This window comes from Dermacentor silvarum, chromosome 2 (genome assembly GCF_013339745.2).
Source record: "Dermacentor silvarum isolate Dsil-2018 chromosome 2, BIME_Dsil_1.4, whole genome shotgun sequence".
Lineage (NCBI taxonomy): Eukaryota > Metazoa > Arthropoda > Arachnida > Ixodida > Ixodidae > Dermacentor > Dermacentor silvarum.
Window position 1 is genome coordinate 229,628,151 of NC_051155.1, and position 24,143 is coordinate 229,652,293.

General features: G+C 46.9%; 1 protein-coding gene and 1 pseudogene across 1 annotated transcript; both read left to right on the forward strand.

The window, feature by feature from the left end:
* Nucleotides 1-9,151: 9,151 nt before the first annotated feature.
* On the forward strand, nucleotides 9,152-19,758 carry LOC119440736 (uncharacterized). The gene is made up of 2 exons (XM_037705617.1): nucleotides 9,152-9,201; nucleotides 18,549-19,758. The coding sequence occupies exons 1-2, from the start codon at nucleotides 9,152-9,154 to the stop codon at nucleotides 19,756-19,758; spliced, it is 1,260 nt and encodes a 419-aa protein (XP_037561545.1).
* Nucleotides 19,759-22,581: 2,823 nt separating this feature from the next.
* LOC119443301 (U2 spliceosomal RNA) lies at nucleotides 22,582-22,753 on the forward strand (annotated as a pseudogene).
* The last annotated feature ends 1,390 nt before the right edge of the window (nucleotides 22,754-24,143 follow it).

Here is a 24,143-nt window from a genome sequence, read left to right on the forward strand (position 1 = left end):
ATGTACCAACTTAAATGGTGAAAAAAAAAAAGAAAGGCTTCTTTGAAGTAAACAGACAAGAAATTATGCCGATCCTACGCACTGTGGGAAACAATGTAATACGAAGCATTTTGCAGCTAGCTGGCTGTCTAGCGTTGTCTGGGGTTCCTAAAGTGTTACTAGATGGCACAACATGTCCTCGTAAGGCGAGTACTTGTGTTTCTTAGGCGAAGGGTGCATATGACAACACGGCTGTACGAGGACGACGACGATGGCTCGACAGTGACGTCGATAGTTTGATGACGATGACTGCCACGATGACATGACGACTGACTTGATAGTATCTCTGGCGAAGATACGCTTCAACCTGTTTCATTGGGACATGGACCGACCCCGAAGGCGATTGAACGCCACATAGTGTCTCAAAGCGCTAGAAGGCAGGAGGAAAGTGACGCGGTCTAGTTGCTATGCGATATGACACACGCGAAGGACAGTGGTAAGGTTGACAATTATTCCCGCGTTCCACTCCTGTGTCTGCGGCCGAAAGAAAACCGGTGCGCACGCACGCGTGCCCTCACTTTTCTACGCACATTGTTGCTATGTGATGTGACGCATGCACCAATCGTCTCAAAATGCTAGTTAGCATGAGAGAAATATCTATACGTCTATCGTTAAATGAGTCATGAATGAGTAGAGCATCGGGCTCGGGTACCCTGGTTTAGATGTCATCATCGTACATGTAATTTTGCGCGATGACGCCAGGCGGAGACCTACTTACCGCAAACTGCCTAGCTGGTAAGAGACAAAGAATGCGTCGCAATAAGAACTCACACGGTATATCACCACCCATTTTTAAACTTCTTCACTTCAGTAGAACGTAGTAAATCGGTGATTTCCAAAACCGGTGAACCTCCGCTGGCAACTACAGTAAGTGTTGCACAAAAAGTGGAGTCCCACAAAGTTAAGCTTGTCTTGGTGGACGCAGGGTAGCGCTTGTGCTGTTGCACAATCTCAAATCTAGCACGAAATTCGACAAACATAGCGCAGAGTACCTTTAAGTGAGGATAAAGGACATGGAGCCGAAGCCGCGTGTTTACAGTGCTCGTAAGGGACTGCCACGCGCGCAAGGCCAAAAGGGACAGCAATGGAAGTGAAGGACCTTGAACGAAAGTCTCAAGTCGGCGGCTATTTTTTACAACTGACGCATTGGCTTCTCGCCCGTTTCCACCAAAACAAGCTGACAGAAACACACACAAGGGAGGCAGACGTACTTGTCGGTAAATTGCCTGGGAGAAAATGTAGTTTAGGTTCCCCATAAGGTGGCCTAAGCCCTAACTTGTCTGCTCGCAAGACGTCATTGCTCGAATAATGAAATTACGATAATCGAATCAAGTTTAGCCGATAAGTACCTTCGCACGCGTACATGGTAATAGGATAATGTGTGTTTTAAGACAGTACATGCAGGGCATACTCCAATACGCATCGCGACTCGCTTTTCTCTATGGCTCCTTTCTGATTTCCTGCCCTCAGTGCACTTCACGCCGCGATGGAATGAAAGCTTGACTCTATCTTTAACACGCGCCGTTCCGACTTTGCACAGGCGCCAAGATTGCCTGCTACGCGTGTCAACACCATTCCAGACATCTCCCTGCTTTCTCTTCTGTGGCAATAGACGTGAGGCTAAAGACATTTGGGGCGCTTACTCATTCCTAGAGCTGTAATAAAAAGACTGAAAAAGTTTATCGATATCTGGAAAAGTTAATCTAACTATAGGCTTGACATGCTACTCCAAGTGAGATGGCGAGCGATGAAAGAACAGGAGTGAGATAAAAACAAAACCAAAGCACGCACGCACGCACACACTCGCACATAGACGGGCGCAATATGCACTAACACAAAAGGTGTTTAGAGAGTCTCATTGAGCTAGACATAGCTACTACCTCAACAGCAGCCAGAACACCTACAATAGCTACGAGAGCTACGGCAACTACGACAGTCACGACAGACAAAAGAGATACAACAGATACAGCAGTTGGTAAGCACTGAACTTTCTTCATTACTCCGGCACCGCGAACGTCAAACTAAGCTGAACTTCTACATGTCTCAAATATATTTCCTGAATTATCTGTTTGAAATGGAGCGCGACCTGGCGCCGCAATCATCAACATTTAATTGAAAGGCTTAAAAACACGCAAACTACCAATGTATATACTTTTAAAACAGTTGCCTGCAAGTTGGTAATTCTTCCGACGCGTAGTTTCCAGCTTAGCTCTTCCTTGCACCCGTAAGCGGCGCGAACTAACGAAGTCGTCAACTTCGATAACTTACAGGCCATGTTGCCACTTTTGCATTGTGCTCATTCGCTCCGCACGTTTACTGTATGGGGAGCTGCATTTAGACCTATTCAGCCCACTCGAAAAACCCATCGAAAACCCAGCGAAAACCCCACTCGTTAAACTTTTCAAAGACTAATTTCATTACCACAAGAACGCATCAATTGATTGATTATTGATTGATTGATTGATTGATTGATTGATTGATTGATTGATTGATTATTTGCGTCATAGCGCTTAACACGGAGGGCGGGGTATTGTCATAGTTCATATTACAAGCACGAAACGCGCCGGAACGCGTCTCATCACAGTTCTCTGCCATCATGAGTGACCTCACCAGCAGTTTATTCATAAGATATGATATTTCTCCGTCTGTTTCCCAGTCAGTTACGGCGGGGCGCGCGGCGAGCACGGGGATTTACAAAAACGGCACGAAAGATATATAAGGGGAAAATCTGTGTGATAAAGCAAAGGGTGGTGCCTTAATATTTCAGGCCAAAGCTGGCTGCCTGAGGACAAAAACTTACCGGAGCAGATATGCACCACGGGATGAGGCTTGTGTGGGCTGCAACAAAAGCCCAGAAACGACTCGGCACATCATAATGGAATGCCAAGATATTAACCCAGCGAGACCCGTAGGGAATGTCTATTTTCCACAAGCGTGGGATTCAAAGAAAATGGAAGGATTAATTGGTCAGCAGTCTAGATAAGTAAGAGACTTTTAGAGTATTGGTGGAAAAAAAGCAGTGAAGCTCTCTAACACAGAGAAGAACGGCAGGCAATCGCTCTGGTTCCCAGCACATACGACTTCAGGCATTCACGCAATCAACCCCAACGAGATAGCACACCGCGAAGCTCGAGGTCTTACTCGCCGAGCTGAGCAAGGAGTGACTTCCATTGGTCAGGGGAATGCGGAGGAGGAGATCTGGAGAGAAAAAGACAGATTAACAAGATTTAGCGATATTACAAAATTATATCAAAATCAGAGGCGAATATTACCACCGCCTCGCACTAAACTGAACACAGCTGAGTCCGTTGCTTGGAGGCGATTACAAACAGAAACCTATGTGAGTCCCGTGCAGTAAAATACTTTCTACCCCGAGATATACGCCAGCGATATATGCGAGCTATGCAAGTTTGCTAGAGCCACCCTTCAACACATGGTGTGGGGATGTAAAATATATCAAGAAAAAATGGAAGTCTCCCCGGAAAATCTACGGGCGCGGTCGTCGGCCACGCTGCTCAGCTCAGAAGTCCAAGACCAACTTTGGGCCATCTAGCGAGCCATGGATGCCATGCGGGAGCAACAGCTCCCAGTGGCCATCTAGGCGGCCCTAGGCCCGGGGCTCCCAATTGCCGGATTTCAAACAAAGTTATGTCGCTCGCTCGATATATTGTGCCCATCCTTTGGAAAAGATGGGACAATGGCTTATTTTAAGCATGAAATGCTTTTAGCTCCCGTAGTTGGCGACCTTCAAGAGACCTTGAGCCAAAATCCCCGGCCGTTATCCGGGAACACAAGACGAGAATGGGGCGAGAACGAAACGAGAACATCCGGGCATCGTTGCGAGAGAAAAATGAGATCATCCGGGCAACCAGTCAAAACTTGCTTTCGATTTATTCCTAATGTTTGTTTACAATATCACTCAAGCTGTAACTTCTAGTATGCTGAAGTTCAATTTGTCATTTCCAAAGCGACGTTCAAAAGGCAGATACAATGCAGCATACACTTGATTGTCATCTTTTGGCGCTGAGACAGGGCTGCCTGTGCTCTTTCCAATGCCAGCGGTCCGTGAGTTCTACAGCGCGGGTTTTGCGCTGCCTCCTTCGAGAGATGGCGCCACGCTTAGTGATAAGGGGGGGGGGGGGGGGGGGTATTCTGTAAGAGTCCACCTAGTGGACTCTCCACTTCGGCTGCCGTGATTGGCTCCATCTGCACGAGTGTGAAGGAGCCAGCCAGTCTCCTTCTCACTCGTGCAGCTGGAGCCAATCGACAACAGCCGAAATGGACAGTCCACTAGGTGGACTCTTACAGAATACCCCCCCCCCCCCCCCCCCCCAGGCCGGCAGTGTCCGGCACGCCGCGGATTGTTCTTTGGCCGAAACGAGACTTGCAACGAGGTTCAATTCAAAACAGGTTCATTTCGGCTCAGTAAGCTTTCGGGCCCGCGTTTCGGCACCAATTTCATGCGTACATCTACTCTCGATTACGGGAGAGCCAGCATTTTTTTTCTTATACTGTCGCCGTTTCATAAACACTTTAGAAGCAACGTCGAAACAATTTGAAGATGATTTTTCAATACCAGACATTCTTTCTATGGACACTGTCACATGAATGCTCCATTCGCCGTTGAAGAATTTCTAATTCTTTCGAGGCAAATCTTGTTAAATCTCTAGTACATTATGCTATTTTTCATTACTTGGATTCTCTCCCAATTGTCTTTTGTTGTTTTCTAATCAGTACTAAAAGCCTTCCTCCAATTCCATCCGAATCTTGTCCAATCCCCCATTCAGGGTATGAGTCATTAGCAGAGAGAAAAAAAAACCAATCTGCTGAGTACTATAAGATTCCTCGGTGCTGAGAACAGAATCCTATAAAACTCATCAGCGCTGAAAGGAAAAACATAAAACAAGAACAATTGCCCCGGAGACCCGAAGTCAATCGTCCCCAACACACCCACAATGTTTCCTGCGGATCACGTGATGCCATAGAGATGGGTCACAAGATCGCAGAAGGCTATCGCCGACTTTGACAATCATCTCCTACTGTTTCAGCCACAATTTTACGTATGTTTAATTTAGGTGTTATCACTATTATTATTACTACGTCGCTACTACAACCACGTAGGAAGATGGCAATGCGAAAGGTTAGACCGAAAGATATTAGGAAGCTGCACTCAGCTCAACCTTTCTGAACTCCACTTAAGCACCGCTTTTTTCCGATAACTCATTTACGTAAGCACAGGGATATCGCTGCATTGAATGATTCGCGCAATACAGAATTGAGTGAAATGCTTGCTTCAATATCCGCTCGCCAGGCACGCCTCACTTTCCGTCAAAATGGGCAAATACGGCAACGGATCAGATCGCCGCATGATGCAACTGCGTAGTGGCGCCCTTCTGTCCTCTCATTTCCGCTGTGCCGACAAGACACACGTCGGAGGACACTGAAATAGCGACGAGATTCCAGGAACGAGCTAATCCCAACCGGTCAGCAAGGTCGTCTGCCGCGGACCTCTTTTGTCCGTCGAGTAAAAGCCGACGAACAAACGCAAATGTCTCGCAGATATAACAGGGAAATTTAGGGAAGAGTGACTCAGCAATTTGTATAACACAAGCGTATTGCAGTTCGGAGCTGCTGGAGGCACGCTCCGCCTCACCCTATCCGTGCAGTGCAGCAAAGACTCACCCCCGTTTTTTGAAACGATCTTCGACTCAAAGCTCTTCCTTCGCTCTATGATGATGATGATGATGATGATGATGATGATGATTGTGGTAGGGGTGGGGGGATTTATTGGCATCGCCTTCGAAATTGGTCGGTGACAATTAGTCACCTAGCCTGCTTGAGCTAACAAATTAATCTTCAGATACATATCAGTCTAGCGTTCTGTCTATGTCTCAATCTTTTCTCACTGTCTTAGAATCCCTATACCTACCTTGTATAGTTACCTATACGTGCAATGGATCCGGTCCTATCAATTCCTTCCCTGATTTTTATTCTGCCAATGTACTAAAGGTCTCTTGCTTATCTCGACTGTTCACCGGTTAATGCTTCAATCCCAGCGCTCCAGGAAGGTCAACGTTTCTTCGCTGGCTGAATACCCTCGCACTTCAGCGAGTGCCGCGCAGCGTCGCCCCTTGACTGAATAAGACGCTAAGCTTCTTGGGATTTGCGGTGCAGTGTTAACGAAGCGCAGCGACAGCTTCTATCGACGGGAGGCGCTTACAATCAATTTTCTTGAGCGGAGGAACGTTTCAAAATACGGGGCAATGCTCGCATTTGCAAATTAGTAATGACAACCAGCTGTGTGTTTATAAGGGAGGTGGACTCGCCAATTTATGCGTTACTAATGATTGCACAAACCTGCCGTTCAATTTGCGTCACGCTGAGGGAGTGTAAAATTTGACGACCACGTGCAGTTAGCGTTTTTGGTACAAACCAAGCACGACACACACCGTGCAGAGTCAACGAGGGTGGCGTTGTGGGACGACACCAGGACATGGACGCACACTACTTGTATCCATGTCCTCGTACCGCGCTGCACTTCATTCCTGTTCAATACGTGCAGAGAAGGCCACTGTTAAGGAGAAGCACTTCATGGTATTCGGTTCAATATATATTCAACATTCAATATATATTCAACCTTTCCCGCTGAATGTTGAATATATATTCAACATTCAGCGGGAAAGGGAGAGTGGCCGATGTGGCACGTGATGCGAATACCTATTATTAATAGGTTATTCTTCCGGCCTTTCTGCAACATTTCAGGCTTCCTCGAGTGCTTGAATTCTTGGGATGAACATGTCATGAAAGCCTGTAAACGCCTAAGAACGGGTGCCGAACCGATATACAAACTTCGTGTAGGACCAACTATGAATGCGCAATATAGCGTTCTTCAATATTTAAGTAAACGCATTTCGAATCCGGCAATTGGACAATGTCATTGATTTATTCAATTCAAGAACACCATTTCGCCATAAGGGCGAAGCAATGAATGCGATTGCAACATCTCAGAATATTCACGAAGTAAGACTCGTAGCTTTAGTAGCAGTATGAATTGCAGTAAACATAGCCGGGCTAAGTGAACACGCGTGACGGGACATACGAAGACATTGGACAGAAAGAACTCGATGACTGCGACCAGCATCGGCTAGAACTAGAGGCTCTTGTCGGCGTTGTCGCCTTGCTTCGGCCTTGCCTTCCTGAATTGCGGCATGCTCATGGTGGGCGCGCCGCACACGCAGCAGCAAATTGTCAAAGTAAAATGCGTCAGAAAATTCGTAAAGTACGACTTACACACCCTGCAGACAATATAGCATCGGATTGTAATTCCAATATACGAGAAAACATAATTCTGCTACGCGGAAGCTCAAACAGAAACCCCTTTTCCAGCTGCCGTTTTTTTTTTTCTTCTTTTGGGGGGGGAGGGGGGGGGGGGTGAGCACACTAGGAAACATCCCGACCAACTAGAGGCCAACAGCTTCGCTGTTAAACTCATTAACTCTCGTGTGATAAACCCCCGTCGTGGGTACGAACCATGTGTTGGCGCTACAACAACAATAACAAAGAAGTTATGATTGCGCGAGAATGCTGCTGGCGTAGCAAAGGAGTTGTTGTTGTTGTTGTTGTTGTTGTTGTTGTTGTTGTTGTTGTTGTTGTTGTTGTTGTTGTTGTTGTTGTTGTTGTTGTTGTTGTTGTTGTTGTTGTTGTTTTGTGTTGTTGTTGTTGTTGTTGTTGTTGTTGTTGTTGTTGTTGTTCTTGCATATCATGCATGAGTCCAAAGCCGAAGGAATCGCTGAAGTATGCTGCCTTTCTTTTTGAAAAAGCCGCAGGTTCATTCCAGTTCCATCATAGCCTTATTTGGTTTACTGGGCTAGCAAGGCTTCTCAAGTTTTTGTCGCTGAGAATAGCTACATATACTAATATAAATTTATTTTTGCACAATTTCGAAGAATATACATTATTTTGTTTTTATATATACATTCCTTCCTTTGAGAGGTCGCCACGATGTCGCCACCGAAATGTAGCCGTGGCTGCTGCTGAGTTCTTCGTTCTCCTCCTCTTGTATCTCCTCTTTGCCACGTTACAATATATTTTCTGTTCTCTTCTGTTTCTTTTAGCTTGGTTTTTCTGCGATCTCGCAAAAATAATTGCTTTATTGTTTTCCTCTAATTTTGAGAAACGAGTAACTAGCTAGTTTATTCCATTAAGAGAGTAACTTTTGCTCCGCGCATGAGTGCAGGTTTGACGATATACGAGAGAATCAAACGTCTGGATGCGGTTGTAACAGATTATACGTGTACAGATAAGCACGCTACGTAGAAAATGAGATGAGACCACCTGACAAGACATCTAGTGATAAGACACCGGGCACTATGCGACGCCATCCAAGTATTAACTCTACAAGTTTATATAGCCATGCCCTGATCGGCATGAGCTCGCCTTGATTGCAGCTGCATTTGTATCCTATTCAGAAACTTATTCTGTACTTTATTCAGAAAATAAGGCCAATTGGATCGCGCATACGAGATCTATCTGGCTATCCTTGCGTGGCTGGTGGAACAGCACACAAATATTAACTGAGGATAGTAAAGAGCTGAACAAATCTCATTTCGCCCACAGTATTGATGACGAATTGTTCATTTCACCGCATGGGGCCCAATTTCTGTTAAAGTCAAGAAAAATTTTGTCTTTGACCATAAAGAAAAAAAAGTAATGTTTAAAATGGAACAATTTGTTTCTTCCATTTTTATAGTAAAAATTGGAACTTTCCGTGTTTTTTTTTTCATTTCTTTCACATTAATTTTTTATAGCGCACACAAGTGCTACTTCCGACATCTTTTGACACACAATGCATCAGCAGGAGTTGTACAAACCGCCGTGCCATGCAGTAGAGCATGGATGTTGACCTTTAAAAAACCACAAAATCCAAAATCGGCTGCGTTGAACATCGTCGCTCAAGAGAACGGCCACGATGATAGTCCTATGGTGCGTTATAAGCGGAGGTCATCGACTGTCCTTTTATCGCATGCAGTGCCCTCGAGCTGAAAGCTTCAACAAGTTCGAGTCACCCGCTCTTGTGTCGTTATTGTGCCCGATTGCCCGCTTTTCGGATGGTATGGTCGCCCTTCACGCGGACAAACCAAAGCAGTCAGCCGAGCAGCGTGGGTGAGCAGCGTGAGCAGCGTGGGCAGCGAGCAGGATTTAGACGTGCTTCGCTTCCTTCATTGGGTGTACTCCTCTATACAGCGTCGTAAGACATGGCCAATTTTCTGTTGCAGGCATGTGTGGCTGGTGCAGCTAACTGCGTTGGATGTGCACACTAAGAGTGGAGGTACTCATCTCACTCAGACGGTTGAGCCTGCTTAAGCGTTATATTACCATGGTCGTCGCACAACACGGGTAAATTTATTGGTCTTTTAATAGGATATGGTGCGTGCGTGCGTGCGTGAGTGCGTGCGTGCGTGCGTGCGTGCGTGCGTGCGTGCGTGCGTGCGTGCGTGCGTGCGTGCGTGCGTGCGTGCGTGCGTGCGTGCTCATGTATCGCCAGGCGAGGAGGTCGCCCCCCCCCCCCCCTTAAACCTTTATTCCTTTTAAGCCCATCCTCCATGGAATGAGCTGCATCATCCGTCACTTCAACGGAACTGCCGTAGTGCAGTACTAGCTCGCAAACGAAAGTCTATTTATTGATGCAGTCGCATTCGGTTGACCACAGAGGTGAATTCATCTAACAAATGGGCTATTATTAGGTAGGGTAAGCCGACAACAAATAAATATTCATTGTGCAGCGTTGTTCAAGGTGATTTTAAATGATTCCCGCAATTAATACAACTCTAGCTACAACCACACAATATACAGGGTGTTCATTGTTAAGTTTTACGGAATCTTTAAATATAGCCTGTGGCAGGTAGCATAATTCTTATCATTGAGCTGGGCTATTCGAAGAGGCGGACATTAGTAGCACGAGAAATCGAAACACGTATTCAACTAATTAACAAAAACTGACTAATGAACTTCTTAGTTAATTAATTTACGCCGCATAATGCAATTTATGAATTGTAGCCGGTGAGTTTGCAAGACGCATCCACTTGAAATGAATTTCCAGGATGAACACCCTGTATTATATGTACACATGCAGAAACACCACTACTGGCTGCACAGTCATTGTTATTAATTTTCTCCGTCTAGACGCGTAAAATTCTTCCAAAATGTCATCAGGTGCGTGCAGGATGATCACACACGTCAACGCGAGCAGCTCGAGTTCTCTTTAATACCTGCCGAATTCTAAGCGCATTTGTTTCTTTGTTGCTCAGTGTAGTGTCCATGCATAGCACTTTTTGGAATGTATGAAGGCAACCCTGGTAGACAGCAGGGGGCTTCCAAGATGGCTGCGATGTAGCAGAAATAAACCTGTGTGCGTTCCCGACACAATCGTCCGTAATCAGTCGTATTACTCAAACTACGACACGTTACACTCAGCTCCGACGCTGACCTGCAGGCCTGGGTCATTAAGAGAGCTGAACAAGCCGCCCGGACTCACTCACTCACTCACTCACTCACTCACTCACTCACTCACTCACTCACTCACTCACTCACTCACTCACTCACTTCGGGGTCCTCTGTAAGATCACGTCTGCTGTGGAGTGAACAATGCAGTCACCACTTCAGCTCGAGTCAATGCATCAATGAGTGTTGGCTCGTATAGAACGCACCTCTCTCTCGAGCCGATTGCAGCAGGCGTGTTTCAAACTGGCAGTGGAGCAGGGATGTTGACCTTTTAAAAAAACGCAAAATCAAAAATTCGCTGCGATGCACCGCCACAATGGTAGTCCCATGGTCTACACGGTATTAAAAGCGGAGGTACCTCCGCTTATAATACAATGCAATACAATATAATATAATAGGACAGTCGATGACGTCATCAACTGTCCTATTATCGCAGTGCACTCGTGCTGAAAATTTCTTCCTCTCGAACTGTACAGGAGCACAGCGAGCACCTACCACTCGAGAAATAGACGCGTTTCGTGAGAATAAAACAAACTCACTGTAGCTTTATGAACAAGCCACGGTTTTTCGCAAGGCATGTAGTTACGGACATGCGAAAAACAACGCTTTCATCGACAACTCGGCCCAGTGGCAGTGATTAATAGAAACTAAGCTTGGCCGGATTCGCAAGGCTTTTCATGCGCACGAGCGATTTGTCGATAAGGTCTGTCATTTGTTTCGTCCGGCTATGCTGTCACCGAGGCTCGTAATCTCAACTTGGACATTGAGGTACGTCAGTGGGCGTTTTAATTTCCATAGGAACATCGATTGAAGTTTGTTAAGGGAACTGGATCGGACCCGTCATTCGAGTTCATTAGCGTGGCGTGAAGCGTGTCCAATCGTATCTCCGAATTCTAGCTTGCGCCATGTTTAGCTGAGAGTTCTTGGCTGGGCTGGCTGTTCATTTTTTTAAGCAGGTTGCCCGGAGTGAGGGGGACGAAGGGGAGGGTGGATGTTCTTTTCGCTAAAACGCATTTCTTTCCTCAGCAATTTCATTTAGGAACGCAGCAGTAGTATCTTTTTTGTATTACCATATTGATGATCCGACTACTTCCAGAGCGCTGAATGACACGGCATTTTGTGCCGAGATTTGCGAGCTGTGCTCGCATTTCGATAGATAACCTCAAGCGATTCGAAATCATAGCCGGTCGTCCCAATGCGCCATAACGTTTGGCAATAATAATTCTCGGGGCTTATAAACTAACAAAACTTCTTACGAAATGACCTACATGGTAAGGCGGAGGGAGGTGCGTGGGTGTATGCGTGTTAAAGGGAGAGCAGAGTAGGGATGGCAGCAGTAGGGCGTCGGTCCTACACACGCTTGTGCCCTTTCATTGTGTGCGATTTGACATTAGGTCGGCTCTGTCACTGCGTGCCGACGTACCGGCTTGTGAGCAATAGCCATAATGTATGCGTCAGTTGGCAGCAGCAGAAACAGCCTCATCTAAGCGAGCTGTTTCATGCGTGATAACGGAACATACAGAGCCTGTTTGTCTCATTTATGTTCCCTCGTGCTCCTGTTTTGCTTTGTTGGAAAGTTCTCGTGCGTTACGCAGTGAGGAAGGGTACTGATGCCTTTTGTTGGATTCAGTAAAGTGATCTGTATCCAAGGAACTCTGGGCCCTCAGAGCTTTTTATTGCCATAGCAATTATATGGACACTCAAAAGCAGATTTCTGCCGTCGGCGTTGCCGTCGCCGTCGCCGTGATGTTCCGTATGACGTCAATGGAGATGAAATCGTCGCCGCGCGCCGCCGAACGCTGTATGTGCGAGTGAAAGAGCGCTAGGGACGCGCGCTTTCACGGGGAGTGAACGCACGGCGGAGAAGAAACGCGCGTTCTGCGCTGTGCTCCCTTAAGGGCTGCAGAAGTAGGCGTCTCTTTCCTCCTCTACAATCACCATATATGTAGAGTAAACGTACCTTCTTCCGACGCGCGAAGGGGTGTGGGGGAGGGGGGGGGGAGGGGCAGGGAAGGGAGGCGACGTTTAGCTGCGGCACCAAGTGCCTATTTATATCAGAGGCTCCGGCAACAGTCACCAACGCCGCACGCATTTTGAGCGAACGCGGGCAAAACGCCGGCGGCGTCGACAACAGTTCTGCGTGTTGCCGGTGCTGCTGCATGTCCAAGTTTATACAGCTGATAAAGCTGCTATCATTACTCCGTATAGGTCTCTTCAAATTTGCTATCGCAATTGATGCTTCGCCTTTCAGGTGAAACTGCGACAACTTTTTTCTTTTTTCTATGTACTTCTCACAGATGTTTCTTCTAGTGTTATTGACGCAGCCGGTGCTGCCACTGCCGCCACCGCGCTGCTGCTGTTGTTGTTTTCTCTTTCATCTATCCCGTTCTGCATTCCATTGCGTCATTCGTTCTTGAGTTTCCACTTGCAAGTGAATTCGCAAAGTTTTGCTTTCGTAATAACCATTTGTTATCGGTATGCCGTCTTCGCGAATAAGTTTCGACTGGCCTTTCTCTTAACTTCTATAACATAGAGACAAAGTTGTTTCACCACAAATGCGGATCGAAAAACAACTGAAATGATCTAACATGATAGTGAACAGTGTACATCCTTCAGTGCACTTGCGCAGAATGCGGGGCCGATGGTCTCAGTGGTGTGAAGTCACCTACAGGGTTTCCATATTGGTCAATATTTGATAGGTCAAAACTTGGATTCAGGAGAGGGGACTGTTCTTTCCTTGGGGTGTCAACTGCTATGAAAAAAGGAGAGAGACTATAGAACATGTTCTTTCTTGACTGTTGGGATGCCGTCTTATTCTGGGATGTCCTTCAGATGGCCATCAAAATAAAAAAAAGACTTCCCGCTTGACGCGCATGGCATTAGATATCCCCCAACCCAAAATGAGAATCAACTCCCATACGATTTTGTAATGATTCTCATTTTCCATATCCTATGCTGAAGTTCTAATCTTGATTCACGTCATCTGCGTGAATATTTTAAAGAATATATCGGTGCTTATGTAAAAACCGTTAAGTTACAGAACCATTTACCGGACTGGTTTTCACGCATTAAAACACAAAAAACACTGAAAGAATATTGGTTACAATTCATCAACCTATACCCAGCTGACGTAATATGCTATCATTTTGGGGGGTTTATATTATGGTCTAATTTCATTTGTATTGTGTGATTATCACCGCTGTATTTTTGAACGTCTATTAGCCAATAAAGGCTATAAAGAAATAAAAAGGGTGCGGTTGTAGCCTAATGGTTAGAGCATCGAACTGCTGCGCTGGGGAGCCGAGGTTCGGACCCGCATCAGTTTTTCTTCTTTCATTTTTTTATTTTTTAAGTGAACGCGAATTTACTCGGCGAGAACCCGACTAGCGACCGATTGACCGACCCAGGCGAAACCATGAAATGCCAGGCACAGAAGGCTTCGCTTTAAGAAAGTGATAAATAGTAGTATGAAGAAATTCCGGCGGTACCCATCTCACCGTGAATGTCGACGTTAATTCGATTACCACTGAAGCAATGTAGCGACCCACCGTATTGCTGCCGCATTGACCCGTTATGCATGAGGCGTATACGCAGTCGGCTTCCTCTGTCGAACTTCCCACTGAACACCCCGCGTCACCTAGTGGATCCACCGCGAAGTGAAGATCGATATATTCAATATGTCGGAATATGTATTCGCGAAGTGCATATATATTCATACAAGGTTTTATGAGTATATATGACTCGAGTTCGATTCCTCCCGGCACCGTAGAAATGCCTTATCTTTTCTTTTCTTTTTTTCTCTTTTTTTTCTTTTTTTTTTTTTTGTCGGTGATGTTCGGCACGTACCAAGTGGCACATATACATTGGACCAAGTTGATCCGATGGTTGGTTTCGTATTCTGCTCCTTCACCAAAGCAGCCCGATGCTGTACCCTTTAATCCGTGACTTAGTGTGACTGGAAAACGGTTATATAGACAGTTAGCTCCCTGAAAATGCGTAGTTTCCAAAGAATGCTACTAGCATTAAAATTGTCTCTTTTCAGAAAAAAAAAAACTCTTGTCTCATTCGCGATAGCGGTTTCTGGCAGATGATTACGCTGGAAATAATTTATGCGGTGATAACTGTTCTTTGTTCCCCTTTTTTTCCTCCTGTTGTTCGATGGTACATATTTGTATTGACCACGTGCAATAAACAATCAGTAGTTAGTGTTAGTAGCGCTGCGTGTTCGGCTCCACTGTCGTCTCGCATGCCCGTTGGCGCTATACTTGAGGTAATGGAATAGTATACAGGGATTTTGCGAGCTCGAAGGGGAGTTCTCGGCCAGATACAATTATCCAACAAGGGACACCGACGCAGCATAAGTGAACAGTACGTGGCGAAATGCGTGCTTAACTGCGCGATCTAATTAGCGTGTCGGGTTAGGCGTGTAATTATCTCCCCATTTCATGGCTAGTACGCAGATGCAAGGACAATGCTCATTGTGCGGCCTCGTTAGAGTGGCTTTACGTAAACTAACTGCGTTCTAGTCACGTACAGAAAGGATCGCTATTCTTTCGCAACAGACTTCATTAGCAAAATATTCCGCATGGACTGCACTGCGTCTCAAACACTGTTCGGCAGTTTTTAACCAGGACACAAGCGCCCGCGGTTCTCAAAAATAATCACCGACGGGAGAATTGTTTTCCAATGGCACAGAGTCCAGAAAATGACTACACTTATCCGAAAACAGAGATATAATCAACAAATACGAAGTATATCAGAGCTCCGGGTAATTGTTTTAGGAAGATTCTATATCTCTAGGCTGCTGTTTACAGAAGAGATACGTCTTATAGACGTCGTATCGCCTGAATGACGGCCCACATTCTCTAACTTTCAACGTGCTTCAGCACTAGAGCTTAACAGGGATGAGAAACGACTCATGCGACATGTTTGTTGAAATCTTATCACACCAAAAAAAAAACATTCTGGGGTTTCATGCACAGAAACCACAATACGATCAAGAGGCACGCCTTAGTGAGGGAGTCGGGATTAATTTTGACTCCTGTGATTCTTTAACGCGCACCCAATGCACGGTACATGGGCGTTTTTTGCATTCCGCGCCCCCATGGAAATGCGGCCGCGAAGGCCGGGATTTGATCCCCCGAACTCGTGATTAGCAGCGCAACTCAACAACCACTAAGCCATCACGGCGGGCAATTACGACGATGGTATGACAATTAATGCACGCTAATGGCTTTATGACGACGCATTGACAGCGATGGTATCGCAACGGCGGCATGATAACGACTGAATGACGACTGCGTGGTTACGGTGGCGGGATGACGAAGGGATGGCCCAAGCTATACTAGACAGCTCAGGTCACTGTGTCACCGTAAAAATGACCCGATTGACTGACTGTCTGGCCTTGACTGCCTCCTTGGCCCTGGCGACGAGGCGTCGTTGTTGTTCCAGGTCCTCGGAGACGAGCTTGGCCTCCCACGTTTCGATGAAGTCTTCGCTGTCTTCTCTGGCGTTACAGTCTTTTGGTGAGGGCGATGAGTCTGTGTTTAGGTGCCAAGGGCACTCAAGGATCAGGTGCGCCAGGGTGTCCGGTACGCTTGTAGTGTCGGGTAGATTCTATGCATGAGTATGCCGTGGATGTAAGTGTTGCTTTACAGTCTTCTGAGTGTGGTGCTTTCTTCTTTGTTTAATCTTGAGTGAGGTGGTGGGTACACCCTGCGTTCCAGCCTGTGATGTTGAAAGATCGCTGAGTAGGTGATGGGTACGGTTTCTGCCCCTGCTGACGCTGGCCGGGCGTCTCGAGAGTAGGAAGGGTTGGCCCGGCAGGCACGATCGCGGGGCGTGGTGTGTGCCGCTTCGTTCCCCTCCAGCCCCTCGTGCCCAGGAACCCATATCAGGTGTACAGGATCGGAGTGCTTCGGCACTTCAACATTTTTATAGCTTCTGTCGACACGCGACTCTTAGCGAAGTTTCTGACAGCTGCTTGAGAGTCGGAAAAGACGACAGCTGCGTCCATGCACGTTGTAGTTGCTAGAGCGATCACCACCTCTTCTGCAGTCTCAGGGTTTTGTGCGCGGACTGTGGCAGACGCTAGCTCTCTGCCCTGGGAAATTTCTACGCTCAGGGCGTAAGCGTTTCTTTGCGGCTATTTGGCTGCGTCGGTGTATCTGGCGTCCGGATCTTGCCTGTGTCTTCGCCGTAGGGTATCCACTCGGGCTTGTCTTCTTTCCTTATGGTACGTGGGGTGCATGTTGCGTGGGATTGGTGCTATGCAATTCTTTGTTTTCGGTCCGTGGCGGCTATAAAGGTTTCGCTGTAGCTTAGCCGTTGGAGCACTGATCTTCCGGTGGGCGTGAGTTTTAGTCGTTCTAATTGACTGGCTTTGTGAGCTTCAGCTAGTTCTTGCCAGGTGTTGTGTACGCCCATCTTGAGAAGTCTCGTGGTTGAAGCCGTGGATGGGAGCCCCAGGGCGATTTTGATGGCTTTGCGTATTAAAATATTAAGTTTTTCTACCTCTGCATTCCTCAGCTCGATGTAGGGCGTGCCATATGTTATTCGACTGGTTAGGAGTGCTTGCATTAAGCGTAGCGTGTCTTGTTCTTTAAGGCCAATTCTATGGCTTGCAACTCTCCTGACGAGATGCGTTAGCTGTGACATCGTTCGTAGTAATCGCGGGAGGGCGGCCGCCCCGGACCCGTCTTTGTGGATGTGTAGCTCTAGCACTCGTAGGGTTTCCACTTTTGTGATGGGCATTCCATTGAGGGTGACGCTGGGATCAGGTTCATCGTAGCTGGGTGGTCTGCCTCTTGTTCTTGACTTGAGGATAAGGTGTTCCGACTTTTCGGGAGCACAGCGGAGGCCGCATTTTTGCAAGTAGCTCTCGATAGTATTTACTGCTTCCTGTAGGCGTGTTTCTTGCGTTCCGGTGTTCGAGGCCCTTGTCCATAACGTGATATCATCTGCATAAAAAGCGTGTCGTAGGTCTCGTATGGCGTCGAGGAGGCTGGGTAGTTTGATCATGTCGACGTTGAAGAGCAACTGCAGTATGACCGACTATTGTGGGGTGCCTTTGTTCGGTAGTCGGAAGCTGTTGCTGCGGAGGTTGTTTATTCCCCCTGTGTCGTGCGGTCCATGAGGAAATTCCTTACATAGTGATATATCCGCGACCCGCAGCCCAGGTTTTCAAGATTGCAGAGGATAGCTTCGTGACTGACATTGTCAAAAGCTCCCTTTACGTCGATGGCTTGGATCGAGGATTTCCTTCAGGTGCTCAGGTGGTCGATCAGGTCTTCCTAGAGTATAAGGAAAACTTCTTGCGTTGACAGGTTCTGCCTGAATCCGAACATAGTGTTCGGAAAATATCCGTTGTCTTCGAGGTATGCGGTTAGCCGGTTGTGTATCATGTGCTCAAAAAGTAACCCTACGCACAAGGTAAGGAAAATTGGGCGTAAGTTCTTGATGCTGAGGTGTTTGTTTGGTTTGGGGATCAATTTATTGCAATAAACAAAAAGGGTATTGCAAATAAACAAAATTAAATATATCCAAAGTGTCCAAAGTGGGCAAAGAAGGGTCATCGCAATAAACAAAAGGCATGCGTATTCCTTTGAGTGCACTTAAATCATTTGACGCGTCTTTGTTTCGAGCATCTATGGAAAACATTTGCATTGCTGCTATAGTTTACGTAAATGAATCTAATCGGATAGAAAAGCTTTTTTTTTTTTCGAGGTGCCTTCCATCAATTTCTGTTATCTCCACCCACTTTTCTGTCTGTTCTCTCTCTCTTTCTTCTTCTTCTTTTTTATTGCACGAAGTTATACTAAAATTGACCTATTTCTTTCGCCAATTTCCTAATGCAGGTGTGTGGCACATGTTTAAAAGGTTAAGAAGAAGAAGAAGAAAATGATCGCGCTATCCCGGCTCCAACGTTCTACAATTAGAAAACTGTTGCTGGCTGCTGGCGTCATACTGCTTTCAGCGAAATGTGGTCGCTTAATCCCTTTGGATTACAGCAGTGGTCTCCTCTTCGACTCCCGCATCCTAATCGACACGCCGGGCTGCATAGTGCGGCTGAATCGACACCTGTTCTCGGACTTCGCTCCATCGACGCACAGCTCCCTCCCGGTATGCGTTGGCCGCGAGCCACCCGTGAGCTTTAACCTCGACCGGGCATTCTTGGACTACGCCAGGCTAGACAACACGTATGGAATCCACTCGTTCCGCGACGTGTCCTGCCACTATGCCGGACTGGTCACCGACTCCAACGCGTCCGCGTCCGACCACCGGCGGCGGCCGTTCGAAAAAGATTGGTACAATATAACAACTGGCATGAAGCTCGAGGCAGAGTACTTTAAGCTTCGTTGCCTTCATAAACTCGACCTTATCTACAGCGGCCTGCACCTTATAGCCAGGAGGCGTTATCGGCCGACCGCTGCGAAGGTGGCCGTCAAGCCCAGTGTCCTCGTAGTCTCCATCGGCGACTCATCGCGGAACAACTTCGAGCGAAACTTCAGGGACACCGCCAGTTTCCTCAGACACTCTCTCAACGCACACGAACTGTTTGGCTACAGCGCCGTAGGCACTGGCTCTTTTTCGAGCGCCGCGGCGTTGCTGGGCGGAATGACGGCGGGTGAGGCGTGGTCCCGTTCTTCCGGAAGTTCTTACGACGCCCTGCCCCTTCTCTGGAACGACTACAAGAAGCGGGGACACTGGACGGTCTACATCGAGGAAACGCCTTCTGAAGGTGCGTTTGTCGACCCCGTCGATCGTGGTTTTCTCCGCAAGCCCACCGATTACTACCCTGTAGCCATGGCCTCGCAGATGAGCCTGCCTGATGAAGCGGCTCGGTCTCTCGTGCCCGAGGTGGGTATCTCCAATGAGCAGCCATCGATATGTTCAGGCTACAGGCTACGTAGCAAGGCTCTGCTCGATTACGCCTCGGAACTGATAAGAGCGGGCGATCGGTATCCTTTCTTCGCTTTCATCAATCTGAAGGACTCCTCGCGAGGCGGCGCAAAGGCTCGCGCCCTGGACAGGCCGCTGAAGACGTTCCTCGCGAACCTGGAACGCCAAGGCGCGTTCGCCGAAACGACGCTGATCCTGCTCAGCGACATTGGCAAGAGCCACTGGGACACGGGGATCACCCGCGATGGCAGCGACATGCCGTTCTGCTTCGTCAAGCTGCCGCCATTCTTGATCGAAAGGTTTGTCAGCGCTCCGTAAATGTTACTTGAGCCCAAAAACTTTATTTCACGCGGTAGTCATAGACGGCAAAAGCTGCAGGCTGTGGAATTCCTACTAACACAAATGAATGCGTCACATCTCATACAGCGGGTGATTTGTGTTGTCCAAGCTAGGCACGTGAGATGTCTACACAAGTGTCACGTGAGCCACTTCAAGGTACTGCCTTTCTAAGCCAAAAAGTGTCGCTTTAACATCATACCCTTCACTAACCGTCCAACACCTCGTACTTTGTTTTCGACACGCAGTTGGTGTGCTATCAATGGTGATTTTTTTAGTGTTATATTAAGCTTTGTAGAGTATGTACATGGCAGACACCGTCCATTTACTATACCGAGCAGTTTAAAAACGCACCCACTCAACGAGCGCAGAACAACTTATTTCCGTAAGGTATTTCAAGGAGAAAAACGTAGCGTTCCTTCCTTTGCGTGGCTTTAAGAAATTATGAGCAATGACAAGACAGCAGTTAGCCTGCAGACAATGGCATTCGGACACACTTAAGTTGAGAAAAAGCAGAAAGACAGCAGAAATACCTGTGCGCCAGCGTGTATTTTTCTTCAAAAAGAAAGGTATGCACTGACGCGCACTGTAAAACTTAGGCGCTATATTAAACTTACGTAATCTTTGTGAGCCAATCGCGATGATTTTTGCTACATTCATTGAATATTTGCAGTCTACAGTAACCAGATAAATTTTCTAAAAATGATAGAATCTGGCACACATCCGTAGCACCTACAAACTTCCCCAAATATATTCAACGCTGCGGCGTTCCAGGAGGTAGCAGCAACTGCAGCTACCGCTGCCGAGGTGTGCCATTAGAAGCGGTTACATCGAAGCCATATAATGCTACTTTAGAGATTGACTCATATACGAAAGATATCTTCAATTACAAGTGTAGGTTTGTATTCGATGTAAGATTTCCTTTCACTTTTTGCAGTCTTACGGATATTCAGAAACGATGTTTCCGGGAGCATACTGTTGGTCTTTTTTCGTTAGGATGGAAAAAGTGGCGGTTTTTATCGCGAGAACAATTATATGGACACTCCAGGCGCATTTCTGCCGTCGCCGTAGCCGTGAGGTTCAGTATAAAGTCCAAGGGCGACAAAATCGTCGCCACGAGCCGTATGCTGTATGCGCGAGTGAAAGCGTGCGAGGGTGAGCCCGCGATCGCGACTCAATCTCCCGCACGCAAGGGAGGAAAGAGGGAAGCAAGCGTGCTGTCTTTCAGTCGCGCGCAATGCTCCGGAGGCAGGATAGGGAAGAGGGCGGGGGGGGGGGGGGGGGGGGGGCATTCTGCTTGTTCATTTGGTTAGTATGCCTATTTGTACTAGATTATAAAGCCGACAAAACTACTACCCTGCATAGGTGCCCACTAATTTGCTTTCACAATTGATGTTTCGCCTTTCGGGGGGTACTGTGTCGTTTTTTGAAGGTTTCAGTAATAATTTTCATTTATTCAATCATGGTTACAATAACGTGCTATCTAGCTATAGAAATCTATATTAATGAAGGTTGTCGAAATTAAGATTCAAGAACGCATGCTACGTACGGCATAATACACAAAATAATTCGTAAAACAATGTTTTCTCTAAGGAGTACTATAAAATTTACATTGTTACACTGATAACCATAGAATTTTAAAAAACGAGAAAAAAACGTTCTACTTTAATCGCCTATACAGTGGATGAAATGTTTGATGTTCTAGCTCACGCGTAAGAAATGTGACCAATTCTGACTATAGTGTAAAATGCCTCCTTCCGGTAGGTGCTACAAATATTTCACAAAATGTCATTCTATATATGCTGGGCTGGCGCCTGTAAATCTCGGCCATAGGCTGTACAGGCAGGGAAAATAGCAGATAATATTGCCAACATGTCGACATTTCGGTGGTCACAGGAAACCAGCCAGAAGGAGCGCATTTGTGAATTAATTATCTATTGCCAACAAAGGGCTATAGGCAGGAATGGTATAGAGCATTGTGGTATTAATACATTCACTGTTGTTTTCCTTGTTAACAATGTCATTCGGTGACGGAATTTATAAAGTAAACGCAGCACTGAGTGAAGCCTCTGGCAACCATAAGTTACATGAGAATTCCATGCAAGATTGCAGTCAAAACGCAAACCGACGTATTTCACTGATGATGGGTACTGACAGGATTGCAAGAACATGTATTACAATTCGATGCATGCTATATATTTATTTACTTCCGGATATAGAGCAACAAAGTACACGTACGTACACAGGAAGAATACACGACAGACGCGGACGAGAGATATATACTACCAACTGTTTATTTCAATCGACACACCCTCCGATTTATAAAGTGAACCACGTGCAAGTGTCACGCCCCCTTCCCCATGCGAATGTGATAAAAGCAAATCTAAAAACGTTCATTGTCATTCCACTTTGTGAAGGTGGATGACCAGCGAAGCTGTGTATGTGGTGATTGACGTTGCTCCGGCGAAACGTTCCAAATTTGCGTGATCGGGGCCACATGGACGATTCGCATTTCTTTCCGCCTCGCGGTGCTCGCTGGCAGCACGCTTACGCTTGGCGTCCGCGCGGCCCGCTCATCGTCGGTGATCGCCTTCCACCACCGCCGCGCCCATTCCCTTTTCTGTTCACGGCGCGCTGCTCTTCTTCAGACCGTACAACACGCGGGCTATCCATTTCATAGTCAGAGCAGAACTGAGGAAAGGAGCGTACGTAGAGCATGAAGTCAGGAGATAGAAGACGCCCAGATTGGTAGGCACTAGTTAGAATACGCGGGAAGGCGTACACGTGTATGGTGCGAACGAAGACATGGCCGACGCGGGTTAATGTGTGATATTTGTCCTTATCGGCGTAATAACTGGTACGGGGGACCCAGGATATTAAACTTATTTTTGCAAGTTGGCGGAGTGCTTGAAGCCTGCTTCACCTCCACTGCGGGTCGGCCCGGTATTGCACTATCTTCGGGATCGGCCCAAGGAGAAAATTTCTCTGTCGATGCGACTCGATAGACGGACGCAAAAATTTTCTGAATCTAGCCACATACAGCTTCGCTGCAAAAAGTGAACAATACTGCTACCTGCTTCAGACAACACAGTTCAAGAAGTCCAGTTCGGCACTGTGCAAAACAATGGACGCTTCGCTTATACAGATAGGTGAATTGTTGTGTCTTAGTGTGTGCGTACTTTTTTGCGCTACATCTGGAAGTACCTATGTTAGACCAACTATAGCCCAACAGACGGTACTTCTGACTTGTTTATTTGGCATGAACTTTCTTTGAACTGCTACGAAAGGAGACCAGTTGCATTTTTCACACCTTAATATTGCTTGAATGCGTTGAAAACCACTCCATTTCTTTCGATGTTGGTTTTTTAAGAAACTGCACGATATAGTATTGCTTTGTACTGTACGGTCGTCAACCACAGCATTAGATCTCAGACGGCCACCGCAGCAATTTCAACCGAGCCATGCCTTCGCAGGTATCCTTCAGTAGCCGCAAGCATGTCCGTCAACCAGCATCGCCTCACCACGCCTTTTGACGTGCACGCCACGCTCAAGGCTTTAGCCCTGCTGCCACGCGAATTGAGACTGGAGCCCACGCACCGCGGCGGCAGCCTTCTCGAGTCAATCCCGGCGAACAGGACCTGCGTCGACGCCTCCGTGCCGATCGAGTACTGCGCATGCGTCGAGGGAATCACGCGTGAACTCGCCACAAGCCAGCCCTGGAATGCTGTCGTTCGCTCAACACGCCCTAGAATTCATCAACAATGCCATTGGTTCGTTGCCGCTCCTCAAGAACATGTGCGCAACTTTCGTTCTCAGGAGAGTCGAATACATCGATGATCATCAGAGTCCAGTGAACTCTACAACTTCTACCAATACCTCCGCTCGTGCCAACGTGCTGATGATTGTGTCGACTATTCCACGAGCCATTTTCTCTATTCGAGCTCACATGATCCCCGCTGACGCCGAGGCTGAGGTCAAAGCTGGCAGCGTAAGTAATATTGATAAAGAACATAAATTTGAGATACTGGTGGTCGAGAGAATTGACCGGTACGCGGATTACGTCTCCAAATGCGTTAACCTTGTCAATGACAAACTACGTAGGTACTGCTACTGCAAGGACATTGCTCTTAGTGACAATGTGGAGTGAGAAACTCATGATACGACGCCCTACGCAAACTACGTACAACTTCTGTTCATTGTTTCTTCAGCTTCAAGCAAGTGTCCTTTCCTCTTTCTTTTATTATTTATGCTTTGCCTTAACTTGTCCTGAATAAATAAAATAAAAGAAAAAAGATTGCGCTGGCTTTGCTATCGCAAACACCAATGCCCAGCGGAGCTGTGGAGGCTTGGCTTGGCTTTCTGTTAGC